The following is a 26,913-nucleotide window of genomic DNA, read 5'->3' on the forward strand; positions in this document are numbered from 1 at the left end:
AAGGACGAAAACAAAAAGGAAACATGTAAACTTTTACAAACTACATAAATACTATAGTACCAGTCCTGGAGTTATTCTTATGATAAGTCAGAATATATTCTAGATGTCTTGCATAGAAAACACTGCTCAGTAGGCCTATGTGTGTGAAAAACACTATTTTTGTTTTTAACTGCTCTGCCTTCCATTGGTCTTCGAAGGGGAAAAATACAAGATCAAAATTCAGTCTGTAAGAAAGACAAAGTGTTGCTGGCAGCTTTGGGTAAAATACCCGCTATGCAATTGCTTTGCACACTGAATCCAGCAAGCTTGCTGGTGGTACCCAGACACGCCAAGGTTGAGGCTAGAGTCATGTTCACAGTCCACATCATTGGGAGGAGGTCCAGCCTGCCTGTCAATACCATCTTTTACTCTTCGATACAGTAGCCAGTTTAGAAATGGACACTTTTCTTCTTGTTTAGAACACAAAGGTACTTTCTAGAGCCACTAGCTCAGCCTGGAAAGCGAGGGGACAATGAACTAAGCTCATCATCACTGAGTGGACTCTTTCTTTTTTTTTTTTTTTTTTAAAGCTGAATTGTGTAAGTAGAGGCGGGTGTACACCCACGCAGAGCACGTAGCCTCTTGTACCTAGAGGACAAAAGGCTTCCATATGTCCACCTTTTCAGTCTTCTTTTCAATAAACGTTTTCCCTCATGAAGTTCATCTGAAGTTATAAGTCAAGTTTACTTCAGAGCCTATACCGGTTTTTCCCAGATTCCTACAGTCCATCTAGCTCCTGGCTAGAGTTTCCTTGGGGGAAAACAAAGCCCACTGCTAAAGCATTTTTAAACACTTTAAATGCACGCAGAAAGGACTACACAGAGTCTGGCAGCTACACAAGGAGGCTCGAGTACCGCTGTTTATCATTTCTTTTGACCTAGACCCTTCAATGCTATCTTTGAAAACACAAAGGCAACGGCGGCAAGATGAGCAAGATGGCGCAGAGCTGGGCTGGAGGATGAACTGAGCTGTTCACAGACAAGCAGGGATCCACGGTTTGCCTCTTCCTTTCTTGTGCACTTTCACTAACTGCACAAGGTATCTTTTCTTCCTCGACAATGGAAACTTAAACACCCCAGCAGTGGTTCATGGAGACTTCAAACCACACGGTCCATGCATTCAGGCGTGCGTTGTTAGACAGGCTGCTCTTTCCCCAGGGGAAGAATGCGGAGACAGCCTGGGTTTAGGAGCCGTTTTTAGTGCACACAGGGTTGATGCTGTCCTCCAGGTACTGGCTGCCGGTGTCACTCCTGCTGTGGATGGTGGAGGGGATGCGGGAGGGGCGCCTCTCGGCCTGGCCGTCCTGCGGGGCGCAGCAGATCATCTTCCTCATGGTGCTGTACATGTCCTCGTCCTTGTAGGAGTAGATGATGGGGTTCATGACAGAGTTGAGCAGCGCCAGCAGCAGGAACCAGCGCTTCACGTGCTGAACGTTGCATTGCGTGCAGTTCAGGCCGTCGAGCAGCAGCACCACTAGGCCTGGGGTCCAGCACACCACGAAGGCACCTGCGGGGAGAGAGGAAGACACGAGGGCCGCTCAAACCTCTGGATGCTGGTTCAGGGTTTCTGTCCCAGCCGTCAGTGTTTTCTCACCCACTAAGGGAACTCACATCCTCCAGAGAAGGTTAGAGTTGAGCCGCCGGCCGGGGCCCGCGTTGGCCATGAAGGGTATATCCACCTCACTAGTCACCTGCTCATACAGGTCATGTTATTAACAAAAGCTAGCCTTTATGAAGTAAGTACAAAGTGCTCCACACCGTGAGCCGCAGCACTTTTCTGGACCACGTAAGAAGGCTGCTGCAGCTACTCACATTGGTCAGAGGGGAAACTGAGGCTCCATTCCTAGCGTCTGTGTGCGGGACTCTCGCACTCATTCTTACCCATTCTGCTGTTCCTGACTTCAGACTTTCTAAACAACTTCTTGAAAATCCTAGCAATGACTAATGCACACCCCCCACACACACACACACAACTCCCCCACCCCACCTCACCCATGCCAAGTAACACCGTACAATGGGCTTTGTCAGGGGCTGGCAGCCATGGCTCCTAGGGCGTTATTTTTAGACTTTCATCAGTTCAAAAGCTCCATTCATCACAAATGCACACGGGCTTCCTAAGCGGTCTGTTGTCTGTGACATATTTGCAGGCTATTTACTTAATCGTTTGCTGTGATCTCCATTGCTTTTGTAAGAAGACATTGTTTCCTGGTGCGATCACTAGAAATGTGCTTTGTAGACCATGGGGGAACATGAACACCATCCACGAGTAACTAGATCATTCTGACCTTCCCTCTCAGCTCAGTGATGTTGAAACAGGTTCCCTGTTCTGCTGGTTAGTTAACACAGCCTCAGGCAACCGTCAGCAGTTTATATGCTTTCTATGTATGAGCCAAACCTGGTGGGAGAAATGTTTTTCTTGATTAACTCATAGGATCATGCTACGAGGTTGGCAGCAGAGACGTTATGTGCCTTGCTCATAACAAGTAGCTCTTAGGAGACCCCTGACTTTAAATGCATGCTCTCCTTCCCTAGATGACATTCTTCACGGTGGTGTGACCCATTGCCTGATCCTGACGTGGTTCTTTTCTCTCGGTGCTGTTACGATGCATTGCTTACAAGCCAATAAATATTCACCTCGAGCTTACAATGTGCTCAGGGCTGTGCCAGACAGTGCCAGGGAACTAAAAGCCAATATGGAAAACAGAACAAGCAAGTCTATAAAATCATATCAACTACTAGTGAGTCTGATTGGTTAGAACTATCACTGGGCAGAGTCTTCCTTGGCCATATATGAGTATCATAGCTGATGAGAAAGGTCCCCCGTACTGCGTTAGAGCCCCTGAGCTGTGACTCTGCTTGGACCAAAATTGGATGTGCAAGAGATAACAGAACAGGTTAGCTCTCTGTTTTATAACTGCACATTACCCAAGTCTTTTTTTTTTTTTTTCTGGTGTGAATGGCGTGGGAGAGGGAATGGGTGTGTAGTTCAGAAAGAGTAGCTAGGTCCTCCTTCCCGCACTTACTGAACCACTCCCAGAGATCCACGCGGTGGCTTAAAGACTGTGCTTCCTCAGCTGTAAATTGGGGACTTTAGGGCACGTCTGGATTTCCAAACTGTGGCATAAATCCTTTGGTGGGTGTGCAGTCAGCTTAGAGGGTTTGGACCATTTTTAAAAAGAGAGGCAGAATAGGATGGAACACTCACAGAGTGTGTTACACATGATGATGAAAGGAATTATGGTTTTCTTGAAATTGTATTCATTACACTTGTGTGTATTGGTGATGGGACAGCGTATCCACAGTTGTACAGAGATTTATCTTTATTATTTTTAGTGAGGTGTATTTGCCTCTGGGCCAGAGGCATCAGATCTCTGCAGCTGGACTCGGCGGTTGTGAGCTGCCTGATTGTGGGTGCTGGGAACTGAACCTGGGTCCTCTGGAAGAACATTACTGTTAACCACAGATCCATCGCTCTATGCCCACTGTGTTATTTCTTATTGCTGGGCTCAGTGAAATTCTGAAACGCACTGGTTTGAACCGTCTTTGAGGCCCTATTCAGCTCAAATGGTCTGTAGTTTCCACAACAGTAAAACTTTTATTCCTGTTGGTATTCTTAAAGAGGGTTGCAGTGCTGACACAAGAGGCAAGCAAGCCAGGCATCAAAAGTGGACACTGCTGACTTTGATGTGGAGAGTCTTTGCTGTGTGAAATTGCCAAATTGCAAAGAAACCCCAGTGGGAGTATTCCAAAGTCCTTGGGAAGAAAGGAAAAATAATGGGAAGAAAGGGAACACAGTGTCTGATGGAGACTTTGTTAAGTACACAGCAAAATGTAAACGTGTAACTTCCAGGCCAATGGGAGGGGGTGATGGAGCTGAAGGAGAGGGAAACAACCTCAGTGTGAAAGAATTCTCTTCTCTCTCTCTCTCTCTCTCTCTCTCTCTCTCTCTCTCTCTCTGTGTGTGTGTGTGTGTGTGTGTGTGTGTGTAAATCTTGAAAGCTTTATCCCCCACTTAGCATATTGATTTATATTGGTCAATCCAGTGATGTAAATACTACATATAACCCTTTAAGTTAGTGCCTTATCTGTCATAACATGGTAATTCTCTCTCTCTCTCTCTCTCTCTCTCTCTCTCTCTCTCTCTCTCTCTCTCTCTCAGATAGTTTATTCAATAATAATGTGACACTTTTTATTGTACCCAATTATATGTCAGGTACTGTTTAAATAATTTTATGTGAATTAACCACTTAGTTTTCAGTGCATTTCTTGGAAGTAGGCACTAATACACTTTTCATTGTATCCCCGAGGCCCAATACCAGGTGATATGCTCGGAGCACCTATCTGGTAACTGGCAAGGCCAGGATTTGAAGCCAGAGAGCCTTGCATCTGCCTTTTGTGCTAGGCTGGCCACCTGATAATAGGCCAGAAAGTGTTTTCCTTCTAAAGGGAAGGAGGCAGGAGCAACATTTCTGGACATTTAAGGTTCCATTTGCAGTGTGTCACACCTGACTATGGAACAGCATCCAAGTCCATTTCTGGTGTGCAACAGGAAGATTTTTCTGGCAGGAAAGGAAGAAAAGAGAACGGAAAGCAAAGATAGAAGATATGGACGAGGAGAAGAGGAGCAGTAGCCACACAGACCCTCTGTTGATACGGTTTCTAGTGAACGGTGAAAGGCAGGTCTCCTTTGGAAGAACAGGCTAAGCACAGGGTCTCCTCATTCACAGGACAGGTGCTTCATGCTGAGACTCACATCCTAGGTAGTAACTGGGATAATGTAAGACTCCGCCCCCTGGAGGCCAGGTTCTGTACACAGAATGGAGGTATGCGGATCTAACAGTCCATTTCCTAGAGGCTCTTACCCTATGTCAGCAGCTAGGTATGAAGTCGCTCTCTCAAAATAACACCGTGAGTGACATGTCAAGAACTGCTTGGGCCCTGGGTACCTGTAACGTGGAAAATTCTTGAGGAACGTGGGGAAGAGTGAATGTGTATAAGGAACTGTATTCACCGTCAAAAATGGGAAGAAAAGGCTTGAGATGCAGCTGGTAGAGGGCTTGTCTAGCATGTACAAAGCCACGGGTCCCACCTGCTGCAACCATCAAAACAGATCAACCGTCAGTGCCCTTGGAGAGGGGGAGGGTCAGAAGTTTAAGTTCATCTCTAGTTACATGGTGACTTAAGCACAAAACGGGATACAAAAGACTCTGTGTCAAGTCAAGTGAGTTGGGGAGGAGGGGTGAGGACAGGGAATAAATCTTGGGAGGTCCAGGTCAGTTGGCCCCTCCCAGTCTTCTATAAATTCTAGAAGGAGAAACTTAAAATAATGTTCTTTGTGTTTCTTTGACTCAATCACAGAAAATTATTGCTAGAAACTAACTACCAGGGTTCAAAGAAGTCATGATAAGATCAAGTTTCCACCTAACAACGGAATCAACCTTAACCAACAGGCAGTGGTGCCTATCTGGGAACGAGTGGAAGAAATTAGGAATGCTTTCCTTGAAGAGAAGACATGGGTTAACTGTTTTCTCAAACCTGCATGTTGATCACACAGAAGTGACAGGCATGGGCTTGTCCCCAACTGTTCCAGAAGGTCACATGGAACAAATGGAGGCACACAAAGAGCTAATATTTGAATGTAAGGCTTCGAGTAGATGAGGGGTTTAAGAGAAGCCCTCTATTGTGCAGGCCGAGTCTCGCTGGGGCTTGTATTTCCTTTGTCTGCATTATTCTAAGATGCATATGGGAAGATATTTATGCTAATATTAAAGATATGGAGTTTCTTCTGAACCTTATTTCATGTAGGAAATTGCTAAATTCTATGTAACTATTAGATCCAACAAAATTCAGACAAATTTGACTTATTGTCATGACATATGCAATGCCCTAGTTAAAAACTGATAAAGGTGACTTCTCTAAACTGGTGGTTCCCCAAGTTAGCGAGCCAGCTGAGTTACAAGGGAGTGTGTGTGTGTGGAGAGAGAGAGAGAGAGAGAGAGAGAGAGAGAGAGAGAGAGAGAGGGAGAAAGAGAGTGTGCAGGCACGTGTGTGTGTGTGTGTGTGTGTGTGTGTGTGTGTGTGTGTGTATGCACATTCACATGTGTGCAGAGGTTAAAAGACAAACTTGGATTCTGTGTTTTACATGCTGTCCACCTTATCTTTTGAGATAGTCTCTCATGGCCTTGCCGCTCACCAATTGTGTTAGTCCTGCTGGCCAGCAAGTGCCAGACATCCACCTGTCTCCACCCACCCTTCACTGAGATTACAATCGTATGCCACTACATTCAGGCTCATTTTGTACATGGGTTCTGATGATCCAGATCAGGTTCTCATGTTTACAAAGCAAGTACTTTACCCACTAAGCAATCTTCCCAGCCCAAGAAACTATTCTAATAATTTACCTTCTGGTCCCCTAAGGACTTAATATCAACATCTCTGGGAGGATGTGAAAGTGTGTAGGAGTAATTGATTCCCTATTTCTAAAAGGACCCAAAATGATCCAAACAATCTGACCCTGACAACAAAATCATAGACTCGATTAATATATAAAAATTACAGAAAAGGGGAGAGGCAGACTTCTTTAAAATGAGAAAAAATATATCTATAGAGATTAATATATTCCCCTCAAATTTGGAAAAAAATGTGTGTGAACACATGTATAAATCAATGTACAAACCCTAACCTCAAAACCAGTCCATAGGCAAGACACACATGGTCACCCTCTGGATGCCTTTAGCTTTTTGTTTTGCTTTGCCAGAAATGCCCTCTCACACCCTAATCTGAGGTCTACTTTTCTTTCCAAACTTAGGTCACATAGGCCTGCTCCACTGCACTGCTCCCATCTATCCCCCACAAGGGTCAGTTCTTCCTTTCAACTCTTCTAGCACCTTCTACTGCAGTATTCACACGCCTCTAGGCACACTGGCTGCTTCGTTCCATATTACCATGTCCCCCAGAGCCCTCGGCCAGGCTGAGCAGGTAGAGCTTTGGATGTATTTCCCACTTAAAGCATAGCCATACAAGATCACTATCTTGGTCTCCCAGGTGATGAACTTTGACATTTAGTGCAGCTAAGATTGAAGGCAGGATTTAAAGCCCCGTTTCCCTACGGAGGCTCTTTAGCTTTGTGTATTATTTGAAGTGATTTTTAATGCATAGGTCTTGTCTCCCAGGCCTTTCATAACTCCTGTAAACAAGCAAGCTTTATCTTAGACATGTTTGTGATCTCAGTTTGAGTCTCCACATTCATCAGCAAAGGAGATTAAGTATGATGAGCCTGCCTGGAGGCTACAAAGAGCGGCGTGGACCAGGCACTGTGCTAGCTAGCTGCTCCATCACGTGCCCTGTGCTTCTCAGGGCTTGGCAGGAATGGAAACCAGGCCCAATGACTCCAGCAGTTCTCAGAGAAGACCTCAGAGGAAGTAACATTTTGTTGAGCTGGGTACTGAGGACCAAGAATGACTGACAGAGGGATGAGAAACAGCCAGAGGCACCTGGGGAATCCCAAACACCCCAGACTTGTGCTAAAGTAGGTAAGTGATAGAGGAAGTCAGATGGGAGTCTGAGAATTGAAATCCAGGCAAGCTCATGTACGGTACTCAGGAATTTGGGTTGGCAAAGCTCAGATTCAAGATGCCTTCACCAATGACTTCATCCAGAGAAGTAAGCTAGGGTGCCCTTGGACATCCATTCTAGGTGTTGAATTAATGTCTCTCCCAAGCATCCGACATGGTATGAGTTATGCACCTTCTTGAGAGGATTAAGAAAATATTTCTTTGTACAGTTCATAAAGGGACTCCAATAAGAAGACTAGGTCAAAGGCTTCTCAGACTCTGTAGCAGCTCAGTGGGTCATGAAATCAATTTAGACGTTCACAACGGGCACAGAGAGGAAGGATGGACTGAGCAGAAAGCACCACTGTGTATCAAGTAGAATGAAGTGTATTTCTTTCCTGCAACACGCTTCAGCCATGTGCACAAGCAAGTGTGTACTGGGCTTGGGTTTGGAAGCCTTGCTGTTTATTGCTGCACAGTCCAATTTAAAATTAACTTGAAAATCCACTTCTATACACCAGTGGTTTTCAAATCACTTTTTAAAACTGGAGGGATATTGCTCCCAAAGAAACTTTCTTATCAGAATTTTTAGTCAGGTTTTTCCTACTAAAGAAAGCTGGGGAGAGAGGAGTCTTGAATAAGCCCCACACAGCAAATCCACTCTTATTTTTCTCCCATGAGTCTCTCATTCCCATCACATACTGCTATGGTTTGAGTCCACTCCACCCCTTCCAGCTTCACGTTTTTGAAAACTTGTCCCCTCAGCTTGTGGCAGTGTTCTGGCAGGCTGTGGAAGCCTTGGGGGTGAGGCCTCACTGAGGGCTAGAAAGGAGGACAGAACTTGAAGACATATTGCTTCCTTGGATCATCTTGGCAGAGAGCATAGGGAAAGACTGGAGAATAGCAGGGAAGCATGGATCTGTGATTGCCAAGCAGAGGAGACTGAGGAGGGCCCTGTCTGGGAGGAGGAGGCAGCTGTCCCATTACAGGACTGGACATTCACAGTGTCTGTAGCTTTCTTACAAGTAGAGACTATCAGGAAACAAGGCTATGAGTCTGAGAGCGATGGATAGACAAGCTGACTTGGAAGCCATCAGCTGTAGGCTGCGACTGAAGCCATATGCCCTTCTGTTAGTAAATATTTACTGAGCAAGGGCCTACTGTGCCAGACACTCCCTTCACCATGATGACATTTGGCTGAGAATGTCTTATTCCCTTCAATTTCCAAGTGACAGGTCAGTTGTAGTAATCACACACAATTATTTCTTAATGGTCTTTTAGTCCTTTTGATTACTGCTTTAGAAACTCACTAATAGCATAATTAGACTAGAAACGAACTTTCTTCTCATAACCAAATAAACTAGTTTGAGTGCCACACTTAAAAATAAAAACTCGAGCTGTCAAAGTTAAATTTTAAGGTCTAGTGAGTCACATATTCAAGTCGAGCACTGAGATGACAGTTTGATGGCTGCAGCTTAACGCTACCCGAAGCATCTGATTCAACACACCTCACGTGCACATCAAAAGTCACAACAAGGGATGGCAACACACCAGACGGAAAAGTGTCCTCAACCACGTGTTTAGATGGTTAGCATTCCTGGGGGTTAGGTGACTCTCACAGTTAGCTTTGATTGTCAACTTGAGATGCTTAGGAAAAGGGAACCTCATCTCAAGAACTGACCAGATCTGAAAGGCCTATGTCTGGGAGCTACTCTCTAAATTGCTAACTATTGTAGAAGAGCCAACTGTGACGGGCAGCGCCATCTTTGGGCAAGCGGTCCTAGATTGTAGAAGAAGGCAGCTGAAGACGCAAGTTAGTCAGTAGTGTCTCCAGCCTTTGCCTCAGTTTCTGCTCCAGGTCCCTGCCTTAGTGTTCCTTGCTGGTGGGCTGTGACCTGTAAGATGTATATCCATATTTTTATCTGTTTAAAAATTCACACATGCAATTTAAAAAGAAAAAAACTGACATGAGAGTAACTCACAAAACACTCATAATGACAAAAACAGCCACACAGACTAGTCCAGCTCTGGCACATGGACTACTAATTTCATCAAACAGGAGGATATATTTTAAATCTGTTCACTCTGTCATTCTTTGTTTTTAGCCCAGGAAAAAAACCACAGAGCACAAGCAGTAATACTAACCTAGGAGCCACAGGGTTGTCTGATTTACTAAAATAGAAAATTACAGCCCGATGTAAAAATCAGGAGACAGACCTCATCCTGGTGAAACAGTCTTCGTATTTGAAAAACCAACGAAATCAAAGTAAATCATGTCATATAGTAACAGAATATTTAAAGGGAAGTGTTCTTACAACATTAAATAATTTGTTCCATGATTTAAAAATAATGCTTCCAGATGTAGTTTGTAGCCTAATTCATATTCATTTACTCGAAGTGTTTTAAAAATCAGATAACTGAGAAAAAGATTGTCAGGCGTCTGAAAGGAGTGAAAATGTATAACTTAGCAAATTTGAACAGCTTCAGATAGATACAAAACAGTTAAACTACCCACAAATACCCATTTGCCACTGTTGCCACTGCTGTCAAAACTCCTGATTTGAATAAATAGTTTTTAGACACTTGTTTTAAATTTGTGGCCAGCTTCAGAAAGTTGAAATTTTTCATGTGGAGCACTTATAAAACAGTCTGTAGCAGAGGCACACCAGCTGTGGCCACGGCCCAAACCTAATTCTAGTCTTTAACTTGGGACAAGAGCTGGAAATCATAAACCCTTTAAGCAAACACTGCCCCCACCTCTAGACTCCACTTCAGGCAGCTTGAGTGTGACCCTCACTGTTCCCAATCTTACCAACTATTCTCTCAAGGGCCTCCCACCATCTGAGGAAGGGACAAAAGCCAGCGATGAGCGTGGGCAGAGGCAGCTGTTTGGTATAATATAAACACTGACAGACACCAATTAGCCAACTCAAGGATTTAACATTCTTCCTACTTGATCCTTGGGATCAAGAAGCCATCTTTGGTCCTTTACCCAGAATGTTGTCTTTTCAACTGTAGACATGAAGCATTTTATGACACTGACTTAGCATAGAATGGGGTCCTGGGAGAGACATAAAGGCCTATAATTGATGGATTGACAATTTCAAATAACATACAAAGTTGGCCCGGGAAGGTAGCAGTGGGAGCTCAGAGGAAAGCAACGGGAAGGAGTAGGCACTGGGGGAAAGGATGGAAACCGCACTCCCTTCCAGAGGCTAGAAACCAGAGAACTAAGTAAGCACTGTATCAGAGAGGTGCCACCACTCTGGCTAATCACCCATGATGTTTCTTGCCTAGGAGGCCAGATATGTAGCATAGTGTTTCTAGCAGTCACTAGCAATCAAATGGAATTTGTCCTTGAGAGAAAAACCATTACCAGTCTCATCACAGAAAAAAAATAAAGCTTAAAATCCAACAGACTCTGAGTTGAAACCCTGTCTATGACCAAGGGCAAATAAGCTAACATTCCCCAGCTCATTAGCTGTAGAGTGAGCAGATGATAAGACACAATGGGGGTTCTGTGAGAATTTAGTATGATAATATATGGAGAGTACCTGACATAGAAAGCACTTGGAAAATGGTGGTTTTGACTGCCCAGATAAAACTGGGCCTTTCTCTTGCTGTACTGCTTAGATAATCTATAAGCAGACCTGGTAGCAAGCTTTGGATGCTATAGCATGCTTACATGTGTGCACACACACATACACACAACCACTTTCTGCTGCTACAACAGAATGCCACATGGCAGGTAAATTATAAACAACAGAAGCTTATTTAGTTTATATGCTGGGAAAACTAAACACTGTGCCCGTATTTGGCAACAGCTTTATGCTACGTCATGACATAGCAGAGAATCAAACAAGCACTCATGAAACTGGGGCAAGAGAGTGTGATCTTGTCACAAACCTACTGTCAACATAATTAAACTGTGGACTGGAGAGATGGCCCAGTGGTGAAGAGCACTAACTGTCCTTCCAGAGGACCTGGGTTCAATTCCCAGCACCCATGTGGCAGCTAACAACTGTCCGTAACTCCAAGATCTGACACCCTCACACAGACATACATGCAGGCAAAATGCCAATGTTCATAAAATAAGAATAAATAAATTATTTTAAAAAATAATTAAACTGTTCATGGGATAATGGCATTCATTCTTCCCTTGAGACACAATCACCTCTTAAATATCTACCTGACCATACTGCTATCATGGCGACTGCATTTCAGCATGAATGCAGAGGAGACCTTCAGTGTTAGTGAGCATGCACACTCCGGCTCACAATTTCTCACATTCCACTCTGTTCCCGCATTTATATGGGAGCCGTGCTAGACTGACAACTCAGGAGACATCATTTGATGAATTAATCAATTCATTTAAGCATAATATATTCATACTACACATAATGTCTATGGTTTGTTTTGTTTAAAAAGTAATAAATTACAAGCATATGCCATATGCATATTCATATTAATATTGCTTTTGACAACTTACACCACTATTTGGATAAATCATAATTTATTTGGTAAACTTTCACTGGTTTGTGTGATACATCTTTAAATTTAGTGTTCTTTTAAGAATATTATTAATCTGTTTTTTGATAATTCCATAATCCATCAATGTATGTTGATCATATAAAACCCAAATCCGACCTCCCATTACGACCCATTTTTAGCCATTGTTTTGGGTCTGGGGGCTTATTAGCTGAATTATAAAGTTCTTTGATTTTCAAGGTTTCTTTTTAATCCAAAAAGAAATAAAGTTCATAAAATCATCCAACAAAACCACAGTCAGGAAAGAAAAAGAAGCCAGGAAAATTAGATGGCTCACAGAATTTTCTCACGCCTCAAGAGTAACGCGTACCTTCTATGTGAAATTCCCTAAGAAACGTTTCATTAGAAATGACACATCTTTGTATCACAAATAATAAAAGATCAAGAGTCAGATACTGGCATTCAAGCTTCAAGTTGAAGATCAGCTAAGCAAAGCAGCCACGCCAGTAGATCTTACCTCTACCCAGCTGAAATGGCAGTCCTGTCTCCACAAATCCTCAGAGGCAAAAGCTCTGAGTTCCTGTCTCCTCCTGCCTTTTATTCCTTTCTCTGCCCAGCCATATCACTCCTGTCTCCACTTCCCTAGTGCTGGGGTCAAAGTCATGAGCTCTGTTACTCTTCATTTTTGTGTAGGTCAGGGTGACCTTGAACTCAGAGAGATCCATTTGCCTGTCTTCTGAGTCCTGGGATTAAAGGAGTGTGCCACCACTGCCTGGTTCTATGGCTTGCTAGTATGGCTTCTGGGATTAGAAGTGTGTATGACCATTGCCTGACCTCTATAGCTTGTTGCTGCCTTTGCATCCTGAACCCTCAGGCAAGCTTTATTAAATCATAATAATATATCACCACACATCTTAGCTTGGTAAATGAATTAGTAGATACTCATGCGGCATCTATGACTTCATACCTATTGATTTAGCTATAGCCATGTACTACACACACACACACACACACACACACACACACACACACACACACACACACAGCATTTGCATACAACATCTTCATTAGACTATTGAGGAGTAATGTGACCTGTTAGCACAATGCCCTCCTATTGTATGACTCCAGAGGTCACCACTCTAATAGTATATTTCTGTAAGTGTCATTTCCTTGGGTAATGTGGTGCCCATATGATAAATATATAGAGAGCTTCATGCAGACACTTATCATATAGGCATATTATTACCCAAAGGTAGTCTTTTCAAGCCGGCACGGTGTTATTTCAGGACATGCCATGAGGACTGAGCCAATAAGAATGAAGCCATGCATTCTCCCATGGCCTTGGCTTCAGTTCCTGCCTCCAGGGTCTTACCTTGGGTTCCTACCCTGACTTCCCTTCATGAGGGACTGTAAACTGTAAGATGAAATAAATCCTTTCCTCCCCAAGTTGTGTTTGGTCATAGTGCTTTACCACAGCAACAGAAAGCTAGCTAAGACAACGACCTTGTAGCATTTCATGGCTAATCTTATATGCTACCTAGATATTCTTCTGCCTTCTTGTCTCGCTCACCTAACAACCAGTGAAGGGTCCAGAACTTAACAGGTGTCCATTGACAGTTAAGTAAATACTGACTGAAAAACTGACAGCATTCTGAGTGCCTCATCAAGACACCAGTTCTCCCTGGAATCATGTGAAAATCACCTCAAACTATACCCAGAACTTCCTTCATCTGGAACTATGATGAATATCCATTTTGATCTTTCCCTCAATTACTTAGAAGATGGATGAAGGAATCAACATAAAATTCACAATTATTGACTATAAGAGCAAGAAGGAGCCTTTGTCCAATCCCAGTAACTCAGAGATGAAGAAACTGGTAACAGAGAAGTAGAATCATAAGTGAAAAATCACAGTGGACAGAATCTAGGCTTCAGGCGAAGACTCTTTATTCTTTAAATAACAAGATGGTCTTTCACCATCTGCTGGCTGTAAGGCCTTAAGGTAACCACTGGGCATCCCAAACTGAGTAACATATGAAGGGGATCTCTCCTGAGCTGTCAGTCTAGCACAGCTCCCAGAACCATGAAGGAACAGGGTAGAGTATGAGAGACTACGCTTGAGTATGCATACTCACTAACATTTCACCGTCTATTCTACGCTCATGTTGAAACTCAATGGCCAGGATCGCAGTATTATGAGGTAGGATATTTAGGAAGTGATTGGGCCACAAGGGAAGAGTGATTGTCATTATCCCAAGAACAGTTTAATTATTTTGACATTAGGTTTGTGACAAGATCACACTCTCTTGCCCAGTTTCATGAATGCTTGCTTGATTCTCTGCTATGTTATGACATAGCATGAAGCTATTGCCAGATCCAGGCACTGTGTTTAGTTTTCTCAGCATATAAACTAAATAAGTTTCTGTTGCTTATAATTTACCTGTCATGTGGCATTCTGTTATAGCAGCAGAAAGTGGCTGTATGTATGTGTGTGTGCACACATGTGAGCATGCTATAGCATCCAAAGCTTGCTGTTAGGTCTGCCTATAGATTATCTACGCAGTACAGCAGGAGAAGAACCCATTTTATCTGGGCAGTCAGAACCAGGTAAGCAATTTTCCAAGTGCTTTCTGTGTCAGGTACTCTCCATATATTATCATATTAAATTTTTATGGTGGTGTATTTGTGTAGTTAGAAATACTCTCAAAGCAGATATGTAAAATTCCTAGCAGATGAATATAATCTCTACTTGGCATGATCCAAACAGTCTTTACTTCTTCCTTATGTATTTTTCATTGGTGTGTTTGCTTTTGCCACAAGCATACCTCTGTTTTAAATAATATACCTCCACTAAAACTATTTCTGTTTCTATTTTGGGGATAGATCATCTTCATAGACTGGATTTCTGTCGTCACAAAGTCAGATGGATCCCACAAGCTGAGGTGCCAGAAGGTCATAGCTGCCTCTCTATTGTGTCTTGGGTTAGTTCACTAGATGGGAAAATGAAAGCATGGGCATGAGTCACTGAGCGGTAAAATCATGACACAACCCTTGATGTAGGATCAATACAAATCAATTACGTAAACTATGGTGTCTGCTATTATAAGTCCTATTTTAATTTCTTTGTATTCATTGTAAAGTAAGTCACAAGGGTAATAAAAGAGGAAGTATCCAGGGCTGGGCGGTCTTCATGGCCTGTAATCTTAGCTATTTGGGAGGCTGAGGGAGAAGGATTGCAAATTCAAGGCCAGCCTGGGCAACTTGCCAGCTAGACCCTGTCTTAAAATGTAAAATTAAAAGAGAAAAAGTAAAAGGATGCTTTGGAATGTAGCTCAGTGGGAGATACTGCCACATGCAAGGCTACAGGTTTAATCTCTACTATTGCAAAGAAAAAAATAAAAGGCAGATAGAAAGGAAAATGGCCTGGAAAGTGGCCTGAGAAAGGTTCCAAATGATCCCCAACCCTCTGCTCCCAGAGCACAGCGATGGCGGCTTCCATCTGGAAACAAAGGCATCAGGGAGGTAGAAGGGCCAGTGGCTGGGTGCTGTGCATGAGAGAGATGCTGGATCCTTCCACTTACCTGCTTTCAGAGGTGAGAACCCCTGCAAGTCCATGTTCCAGACAAGCAAAGCTTACATCTTCCAAGCAGATGCATTCCCACATTTATTTGTACCTAGATCCTGCTGATCACAAGTCTCTTTCCTCGACTACTGTATCACCACTGTGCGCGTTCATTACTTTCCAATGTGTGCACTATCTCCCGGGTATCAGATGCCATCAGCTCTGTTGTGGTTTGAATGAGAAATGCACCACATAGACTCATGTATTTGAAGGTTTGGTCCCCCACTAGTGGTGCTGTTTGGGGGGGTTGCTATGGAACTTTTAGGACACGAGGCTTTGCTAAAGGAACCATGTCCACAGGACAGACTTCAAGTATATACAGCTTCACTCCATTTCCTGTTTGCTATCTCTGATTTCTGATGTAGTTGGAGATTTGGTCTCTCATCTTTCTGCTGTCATACCTCTCTTATCACGACGGATTCTCCTACTGAAACTGTAAGCCCAAATAAACTCTTTCCCCTTCAGTTGCCTTTGGTCATGGTGTTTTATTACAGCAACAAAAAGTAACAAATACAAGCTGTACACACTCAGTTTTTCCCAAACCTCTAAGAGCCTTGCTGTCCATCCCATTCATGTGTAGCTTCAAGAGACTCAGGGTTTGGAGCAATAAAATTTGCTAAGAAATGAAATGAAATGGTTAAACCGAGTCGATGGAGCACTCAAGGATGGTGTTAGGAATAAGCCACATTGAAAGACTTTAGGGAAAACCTTTTCTGTTTGCAAGTCATTTTCCACCAGAGACATAGCCAATGATTGTTAAGGGAACCAAGGAAACACAAGTCATCACTATATGGCCATTGTAAGGAGTTAGGGGAGCTGTATATTTAAAGACTCACAAGAAAGATGGAAAAAGAATTCATCATCATTATTACTACTTAAAATCAAAAGAAAACAAAATCAGCTCTCCCTCTTAGCTCAGCTCCAGAGTTTGAGCTGAGATCTAGACACTGGCTCTAAGACACAGGAAAAACATAGTCACCCTCTGCTCTATTCCAAACCACTTGGTAAAAGTAGGCTAGGTAGGCACTGGACACACAAACACAGACATGAGACCATCTGTAAAATCTTAAATCATCAGCTTCCCCAATAACTCATCCTGCTGTTTTTATGTTTTAATGTTTCTGTTGCTAAGATTCCAAATGACAAGCATCTATAGTTTTTATTTGACAAGGGCAGCATTCAAAGGACTGTTCAAATTATATTGAATACCTCCCTCTGTTACATCCAATCATATCTGAATTTCCCAAAGCCAATTAGAATCAGTATTTAGCAGAACTTGCTTCAAGGAAACGTAATGTGACACCATCTTTGCCTTCTAAAGATTTTTATTTCAAGTTTACTTTGTAATCAACAAAGCAGTGTAAGAGCACACTGTTCCATCCTAAGAACACGGCAGCAATGACTGACCGGTGTTGTAACTGAATTCGCACCATGGCAGAGGCACAGAGGTCCTAATCTCCTTGCCTTTCCCCTCCTCACTGGTTCTACTGCCTATATAATCCTTTCTTCTCATGTGCATCTAGTTATTAATTTTTATTCATTTTCCATTAGGAACTCTGATTATATCCTATTGGGATAGCAATGTCAGTAAACTAGGTAACTTGCAAATTACAAAATAATCACTAGGGCTGGAGGTCTAGCTCAGGGTGGTAGAGTGGGAGGTCTTGGGTCCATTCCTCAGCCCCACCCCCTCTCAATTCCATTGTTCAGGGCCAACCCTTGGAATAACACTGCCATCTGAGGACTTAGGAGTCATCTAATAATTATTTATCGAACCCTTATCAAACCTTTACAAGGAGGCAACTTTAGTGTTAATTGCTTAGGATTCAAGTAAACAAGACACAAGCACTCTCTCTCCTCCTCCTTCCCTCCCCACCCCATCAGTTCTTTACTTCCATTCATCTTCTCATAGTTTAATTCCAAAGCCACCTCCATTTCAGGGGTCTTCTTTCATCCCACAGAAAGCAGCATCTACCCTGGTCAGTCCCTGAAATATTATTCTGACTGGGCTCCTTCTGTTGCTCTCTGCAATTATCTCTTGATGGATTTGTTGATTAATAGTCATTACTCAGCCTGGAAAGTAAATATGAAAGTAGGGGCTTTGTCTCTTTACTTCATCTACAGGCATCATATGTACAGTGACACCAGGAATGAGGCCAACAGTCAGAGGGTTTGACCAACATTCAACCAACCCAAATTCTAACGACCACCTCGGCCTCCACGAAACTGGGAACATGATTTTGGGGAATCCCCACTGGAAAGAAGGAGCCTTCAGCTTTGGACTCAAGGTTTGCATGACATGTAATCTGGTAATAGTGAGCAGCATGGGTCCACAGGAACCTGGAAAAACACTATGAGTTGGGCTCATGTCTAAGCTAAAGAGGGCTAAGAAGATGGCTCAGTTGGTAAAGAACTTGCTGCAGAAGCACGAGGACCCAAGTCTAATTCCCAGAACCCACTGGGAATGCATAGTGGTCTACACCTGCAATCCCAGTCCTAGCGGGGCAGAGACAGGCAACCCCTGGAACTGCTTGGCCAGTGAGTCTAGTCCACTTGATTGGCTCCAGGTTATTAGGAGATCCTGTCTCAAAAGCCTGGTTTTAAATGGTGCCTCAGGAACTGCACCTGAGGTTGCCATCTAGCTTCACATTCATGCACAGATGCATGCATAGCTGCACGCACGCGCACACACACACACACACTCACTCACACACACACACTCACACACACACAGACACACACACACACAGACACACACACACACAGAGACACACACACAAACACACACAGACACACACACACAGAGACACACACACAAACACACACAGACACACACACATGCACGCACGCACGCACGCACGCACGCATGCACGCGCACACACACACTCACTCACACACACACACACTCACACACACACTCATACACACACACACTCACACACACACACATGCACGCGTGTGCACACACACAAACACTCACACACACACACTCACTCAAACACACACACACACACACAAACACATACAAACACACACACAGACACACTCACACACACACACACAGACACACACACACACAGACACACACACACACACACACACACACACACACACACACACACGTGAGAAAAGGCAGGCCAAAGGAAAGAGCAAAGTTGTTCCTCCTTCACTCTGGTCCCTCTGGACTATTACTATCTGTTGAATTACTCTTTGTTTTTTGTGGGGTTTTTTTCTGTTTACTTAGTTTTATTTTTGAGACAGGGCCTGCTTCATTCTGTAGCCAGAGATGAACTGGAATTCACAGTGATCCTTACACCTTAAACTCTTGACACTGGCACCATAGGTGTGAGTCACGCCACTCCCGGCTTCTCTCCAAGTCCTTTAAAACTTTGTTGGTTCTTTGGTCACCACAGCTTTTCTGTTCTGTCCTGGGTTGAGTCAAGTGTTCCACATTCCCACATCACTACATACTTATCAAGTTAAACACCAGCGGACCTTCCCCATGGGGCTGGCTAGATTGAGGATGTGTCACTGTGATTCCTAACTTGTCCTGGATTTCCATAGAGTCATCCACAGGCTGGGTTTAGTTTCTATTCCACTGTTCTGGAAAGTCCAGCACAATCTTAAGAATGAGGAGTGATGCACTTTGCTGCACTGCTGAGCCTTCAAGGTATCTAAAGGAACATTCTAGTCTGTAGAGCCAACCACAGACAAGCCCCTTCCTGACCTCAGAACATACAAGTGAGCAAGTGTGCTCTCTGCACTTTCTCTTCCCACAATCACCAAAATGAGCCCCGAAACTCTACAGTAAATGTTAGGAAGTCAAGGTGATTTGAACAGTGCCTGGCCTCTAAGGGTTTGTCTCTAGCTGGGAATAAAAATAACTGTTGCAAGCTAACAAAGAACACGTATCAAGTGACTGGGATAGGCAAACAAGACAGGAACTCAGAGGAGAAATGTCAAAAGAAAAGGGATGAGAAAGATAATACTTGGGGCTCTTGTGAAGAGGATACAAAGAATGGGTTCACTGGAAAGGAGGAATATTCATTATTTGTTCCTGTGCTGGTTAGACAAGCTTACACCATCTAAACACAGCAGACACCTTCAAAACCAGGACCACGTACAGTACCATAAGAATGTTCTGATATCTCAGGAACTGGAGACACCAAGGCTCCTCCTCTCATTGTAAAGGGCTGCCATGATATGAAACAAAGAACTAGAGCCTCTTATTATAGCTCTGGTTCCCCCACATTTGGACAGCCAAGCATATTGGTTCTTTGCTTATTTGTCTTTGGGTTTGGGGGAGGAAGTCTTGTTCTTCTGCCCAGGCTGCCCTAGAATTTCTGGTCTCTGACCTTAAATGATGCTCACGATTTGGCCTCTGGAGCAAGCACCGGGACTGTACTGTACCACTACACTCAGCTGTGAATAAAGAAAACACTTACACTATATTACATGGTGATTAAAGAATTCTCCATTTAAAAGTTACTTTTATTAGTAATCAACTTACCAACTTTTGATTACTAGTCATAAACAAGATTAGAAAGATAAAATATACAAACAATTATAAAACTGTTGTCAGTTATTAATTAACGAAGAAAAACTTCTGAATCATGTAAGCACAGATTCGGATGCAGACCACTCCAAGTTTAAAGGAGCCTTTGCTTGAATGAATGATCATAGGCTATGGAGGTGGTTCAGAAGGTGAAGGTGCTTGTGACCAAGTCCAACAACCCGAGCTCGACCCCAGCGACCCAAATGATGGAAGAAGAGAACTGACTCCCACAAGTCAACCTCTGGCCTCCACACAAGCCATGCCAAGTGCTCTCCCCAATGAAGATAAATAAATGTATTGACATAGAGGTTGGTCACCTTGGTCCAGAACACAGATAAAACAAACACTCTGTCTTTGTAAGGGAAGTGTGGGATAGTATCTCACTTACACTGTGGAGTGAAGACATCTTGAGCAGCCCCTCCTCTCGCTCTGTAGAAGCGAGAAGAGCACAAAAATTTCCTCTTCAAACACACTCTTCTTTGATTGCTTGAAACACCTGTGTTTACTGTTGTGCACAATTGCTAATTCACAGTTTTTACTGATACGGAAATTTTGCTAGTAAGACTCTCGAAGCCTGCTTCCTCATTTGTGTAATGAAAGATAAATCCCTCTCTGGGGCTAAGAGCCCATGGGAGAGGATATATATATATATATATATATATATAATATATATATATATATATATATATATATATAGAGAGAGAGAGAGAGAGAGAGAGAGAGACCTTCCCTTTGGCACGTGACTTTGAGTTAACTCTATATGGATGGTGATGAACTCTTGTTTCCTCTTCTAGGAAAGGCCTATTGTGGTGTGATAGGTTGAAACAGTTGGTAAAGGGGCAAGGTAGTGTCACACACTAATAGCTTGGCCTCTACAGACAGACCACTGGGTTCAAATCCCAGGTCCCCTTGTGCCAACCATTATTTAATCTAGTAACCAACCTGTACATCAGCTGTCGGATGCATCCCACGGGGCTAATATGGACATCTACCTGCCTCAGTGTTGTAGACGTGGACTGATTTCTTATGTGAAGCCAAGGTTACAGAGGCTCCTGGTCTCGGCTTTAAATATGTCCAGAATGAAACATGAAACAGGGAAAGGCTGGAGAAATACTAAGAATCCAGAGCTATGTGGGTTACAGAAAGTAGCTATGAAGAATCCCAAAGGGGTATTGGTGTGTGTGTGTGTGTGCGCGCGTGCGTGCACAAGTATACAGATGTATGTGGGGTTCCATCAGAAGACAACCTCAGGTATTGGTCTCCTTTGTTATTTTCCCACTGCATCGAATCTGGCCTGTGAGCCTCTGAGGGGGCTCTCCTGTTCCTACCTTCCTTCTCCCCGTACAAGAGTTGCGATAACAAATGATTGTGCCACATGTCCAGCTATTGTGTGGGTTCTGTGGATTCAAACTCAGGTCCTCATACCTGTGAGTTTACCTGCTTAGCCGTTTCCCAGGCCCCAAAGCATAGTGACTTCTTAAAGATCTTTGTGGCAGGAGGATCCCACCCAAACCTATCAATTCAGAACCTTTTGTATTAACTCCAAAATGCTGTGGGCATTTGGTTTGGTCCTTGTTGCTTTTGTCTTTCTTTTTTGTGTCTGTTTTCTCAACTAGATCAGGTATATATCAAGAAGCGAGACCATAAAGAGCAAATTTACTTTCATATCCCCAGGTTTTTTCTTCACACAGTGTCGTTACAAAGTGGGATCAATATTTATTCATGAGTCAATGATCAAATGACTGAATAAATAAATGGCCTTATTGATACTTGTAGACACTTGCCCGAGTGTAAGACGACCTTTGAATACTAAGAGAACAGCAGTTTACAACCCTGGAAGAGAAGAAGCGCCAAGCAGGCAGGAGCCATTGGCAGCCTAGAGCCTAGATAAGCAGAGAGCCCTCCTCCCTCCAACCTGGGACCTCCGTCTTTCTTCCTGAACAGCTGTGAATCACCCTGTCTGCTCAGCAGCTCTAATTACTCTTGCCAGAACAAAGGGTTTCATAAGCCTTTTGCAAGATGGTTTTGCTTTTTGCAGATGGTACACTATTAGGCAATTAAAGCGCTTAATGCTACACCTCGATCTCAAATGAGATGGAGTCCTTGGTACCCCTGAGAAAGAGCCCTGGGACAACAATGGTAAAGAGACGAGAGCTTAGGGAGGCTGGAAGATGTTTGTGAAGGTTGTTAGCTAGCCTAGCTTTACTCCCCTTTCGTATCACTTGCTATCTGGACCAATGTAAAAATCAAATGGGATATGGTCCCCACCTTTGTGTAGAAACTTATGTTCTTGTTTGCAAAAGCAGGTGAAAAGAATGGAACTAGGAGCTGGACTTAAATGATGCCGTGAGAGATGACTCAGTGGTTAAGAGCACTGGCTGCTCTTCAGAAGACCCAGGTCACTACTCTCTATAACTCCAGTTCCAATGGATCAACACACTTTTCTGCCCTCCATGGGCACCAGACACGAAAGTAGTGCACAGACATATATATAGGCAAAATACTCATGCACATAATTAAATAAAATAATTTTAAATTATTTGATTGAGGAACATGCATACATAATTCAATCCTATGACATCTACTTGCAAAATGTCCTTCTCTATATGATCAAGACACATTACATGCACATGTGAAAATCTCATAATGACACCCATTATTATGTATAATTTTAATCTGTGCTAATAAAAACATTTAAAAATGCAAACACATATGCAAATAAATAGCTTCCTTGGTTGGCTGGACTACACATACTGGTGTACTGGGATCTGATCTGAAAAGCTGCCTGAGAAACTGGAATTTGGGAAAATGAGGCCTCTCTTTGGATTTGGGGAAGAAAGAGTACTGGACCAACAGCTTGGGAACAAGCCAGGACCTGGGGACTAGGGGACAAGCAGAGGATGCCAACAGCCCAGTGCCAACAGTCGCCAACAGCCCAGTGCCAACAGTCTTGTGATTAGCGTCTCAAATGAACCCTAAGAAAACTGTCTTGGCCGGGACCGACACCTGGACCGACACTTGGGTCCACGGTGGATGATTTCACACATCACCCTCTTGCCCTGAACCCTCTGAGGCTGGTTACATCAGATGCCTATCAATTCTGTATATTAACTTAAGAGTCTCTCAAATGGCCTGCTGCCTCAGTTTTACCCCCTTCAATTCATTCCCCTATGTGGCCAGTCACTACCTTGTAGCTTAAAAGTCCTCTGAACAAAATTCAAAGTCCACAGCCAGAAATGCAGGCAGATTTCATGACCTCACCTGACCAACGAGCCAGCTTCCTCTCTGCTCTGAGTAAGTCCTCTGCAGGTGACCCCTCCTGTCCTCTGTGTCACCTGCAATGCCATGAACTGGCCATTCTGTCTTCCACTCTGGGGACTTGGTCCCTGAAGATCCTTTTGCTTTCAGTGAACTTGACAGATTCACACACCCAGGGCCTCTCACAACTGCACAGCTCACAGCACTCAGGTTAACAAACACGGCACTTCCCACTATGAACCATCGTTTAATGCACAAATGTACCCGGTAAGGTAGGTATGGTCATGTTTCCCTTTTGTAGAAGTAGGAAGCTGAGGCCACTGAGAAAATACCATCTGGTCTGGAAAGCTTACATGATTCTCAAAGCATCTTCCAAAGGCTCCCGAGGTGCCACAGTGATATAGAATTTACAGTGATTTGCTTATCAATGTTTTGTACCATAGGCTAGGTCTTAAATGGAAACAACCTGTCTGCTTCCAGGTAGTCCCATATAGGATGCTTAATAAATATTTGTGTATTAATAAATAATGACAACTCTCCACTTCCTGGTGTGTTTACGTTCAAATCTCAGCTTTTCAATTACTGACCATGTGGCCTTGAACATGTGACCTCCAGCAAATTAGTAAAGTTCTCTGCCTATAGTGGAGCGTGATGATAATCCACACTGCAGAGAAGAACAAAACCAGTGAACAACTGACGAACTTTGACGAGTCCCTGGCACCCAGTGAGGATCGTGTGAGTGTTTGCTTTGCTGGCAGAAGTGACAATGAAGAATCTACAGGCCCGCGTAGAGCGAAACACTTGCCACTGGTGGGGTTTTAGAGGAAAGAGCAAAAACAGACAATGACGTGATAGTTCCCATGCTAGAACAAAATAGCATCACTCAAAGACTTGTTAAAATCACCATGTACCTCTGGTAAGGACGCCTATCAAACTGAACTCTAAAGGGGATGGCCAGAAGCATCATTCTGAGTAATCACACCACTAACTTACATGACAGATACATCCCTCTACATTCCTGTACACAAGGGCCAGCTCATAAGAAAGCTAAAAGGAGCTATCTCCTTAGATCTGTGAGAGCATTCAGGATGGAAGAAGTTTCATTTTACAAGAATTTTTTCCTGAACAGTTTACTAATGACAGGGGGAAAGAATTACATCCCAACCAACTGGGGCTTAGCTGTGTATATTCTTCATAGCCAAGCAGGTGTCTCATTAAAACAATAATGTGGCTGAAGAAAACACAAGCAAAGGAGTTGACGGAGTCCAAGAGTTTGCATAGTAATTAAACATGGAATCTCCTGTTGGGGACACCATCTCTTGTGCAGAGATTACTGGAATAAAGATCTTGCTCCCAGAAAACACTAGCCGGTTTTCACCTAGAATTTTAGTCAGAGATGACCCTCTACTGTGCCATCCAAAACAGTCATCCTCACATCTGTGACATATCTAAGCCAGCACTGGAGTTTTTATATGAATAGCATCCAGGCCCTCAGTTGTGAGCAGCTACTCTGTCTCTGGCAATGCTTGGTCTTGCAAATGGCAACATGTTCGGTTGGTCCCACAATTTTCTTTTCTAGATCATAGCACATAACTGAATTCCCCAAGCCTCCTTCCCCATGTTTGTGAGCTATATTTTAAATGCCACTTAAAATATAAGCATAATCATAAAAATATTTATCTAAGAGATCTGCAAAGATAACCAGTAATTTTTTTATGACACATAGTGTTTGATTTGCTCATTAACTTAATCAAAACATTTAAAAGCAACAATAGCTCATTACAACAAAAATTACCAGCTATAATGTCAACATGTGTGAGATGGGAGCAGGAAGGTGGTGAGGTCAGTCTGGCTGCCTAGGTAGAAAGGGCCCTTTCTGGAACAAAGAAAAAGAAATGAAAGAAAACATTAACAACAAAAGCCTGGAGTAGTTTTGAATGACACTCAAGGGGGAATTTCCTTGAGAGGGGAAAATACAGATGACCTATGGAAGCCTGCACAATTCTACTGGCTGCTCTGCCAGCCTAGAAGCTCCCTGCTCGACACTTTCACATTGCTTCATGGACTCAGCGTCATGTCTAAGGTTACAAAGGACAGATAGAAACGGAAGCTCTCCACTCCACAGTGGAGTCACGCTGTAATCGTCATAACCAGTACTATGTGCATACTCACACACACACACACACACACACACACACACACACACACACACTCACTCACACACACACACACACACACACACACACACACACACACACACACACACACACACACACACCTCCCTCATCCAAATCTGATTCCCCTGATGATCAAAATTAGTGTCTGTGAAGTATCTGCCCCTAACTGTCCTGGACCAGCCAGAATCCCTTTCCTAGATCCCAGCTTCTGGACAGACAGAATAGTCTAAGGTATCAAGGCATGAGGGTGAGAACTCTAACTCTAGGCTGGATAAGCTGTTAGCTAAAGGGAATATGTAAATAGAAGAGGGGGCATTGTGACCCAGGCATTCAGGAGCAGCGGCCTTCGATGATTTGCACAGCATAAACAGACACAGGAAACAGTAAGCGAGCATTGGGAGACAAGCTCAGATGGGAACTGGACAGGAAGATCTTCCCAGAATGCCCAGGACTTCCCAGTCTTGCTTCAGGTTGCCCCTAGCACATCATCTCCACAGTCTGGCATCTGAGACCACTCCTCTCTTTCCTCACTTAAGTAAATCTGAATCTGTTCCCACTTCTGCAGTCAGGAGGAGGGCTAGTGTGTAGAACCAAATGCTACTTTTAAATAGAGCTTCCACAGCTGGGATAGTGTTCTTTCCACCAGATGCTGTAACTTCAGGGTTTCAAGCAAAGGAACTTGGTTCACCCACCAAACCCCAAACGTTCCCAGAAAGTGAGCAAAGCCCCAAGTTGTACAGCTATGCGAGTGGCTTAGTGATTCAAAGGACTTGCAGACATCGTGCTCCTGACTCTTTTCACTTCCTGAACTAGAGCTCTGAAGAAACGCTGTAAGTGGAACACACTTCAGCAGATTCGTCTTTACTCTGAGAAAAATGAGTGGTATGAGACAAAACTCCTCATCCAGCCCACTCCCCACACTCCTAAACTGTCCTATTTAAAAAGTCACCTGTGAAGGTGTTCTTGACCCAGCAGATTCTTCTCTGTGCAGGCATTTGAGAGTAGAGTTGGGAATTCTTTTTAGGAAGAGAAGATGATAGTAACAGTCCTGTGTTTGAATTCCAGGCTTAAGATCACACTTGGCGTGGATTTCAAAGTCTTCCAGGGTGCTGTTTTGTTCACAAGGAGGCTTTTCTTGTTCAAGCCTTCTTGCATAAGACACTTGGAAGAGAGCAATGAAAAAGAAAGTTTCCCTACATGTTGAGACACAGCAGAGTCTATG

The 26,913-nt window shown here is 43.5% G+C and overlaps 1 protein-coding gene across 1 annotated transcript in view; it reads right to left on the reverse strand.

Moving 5' to 3' along the window:
- Positions 1 to 541: 541 nt before the first annotated feature.
- LOC118237775 (lysophosphatidic acid receptor 3-like) overlaps positions 542 to 26,913 on the reverse strand; it is a 32,920-nt gene continuing 6,548 nt past the window's right edge. The window contains exon 2 of the mRNA XM_035451917.1: positions 542 to 1,545. Coding sequence (XP_035307808.1) covers positions 1,223 to 1,545 — 323 coding nt within the window. The 3' untranslated portion in view covers positions 542 to 1,222. The remainder of the gene's footprint in view (positions 1,546 to 26,913) is intronic.

This window comes from Cricetulus griseus (assembly GCF_003668045.3).
Source record: "Cricetulus griseus strain 17A/GY chromosome 1 unlocalized genomic scaffold, alternate assembly CriGri-PICRH-1.0 chr1_0, whole genome shotgun sequence".
Taxonomy (NCBI): domain Eukaryota; kingdom Metazoa; phylum Chordata; class Mammalia; order Rodentia; family Cricetidae; genus Cricetulus; species Cricetulus griseus.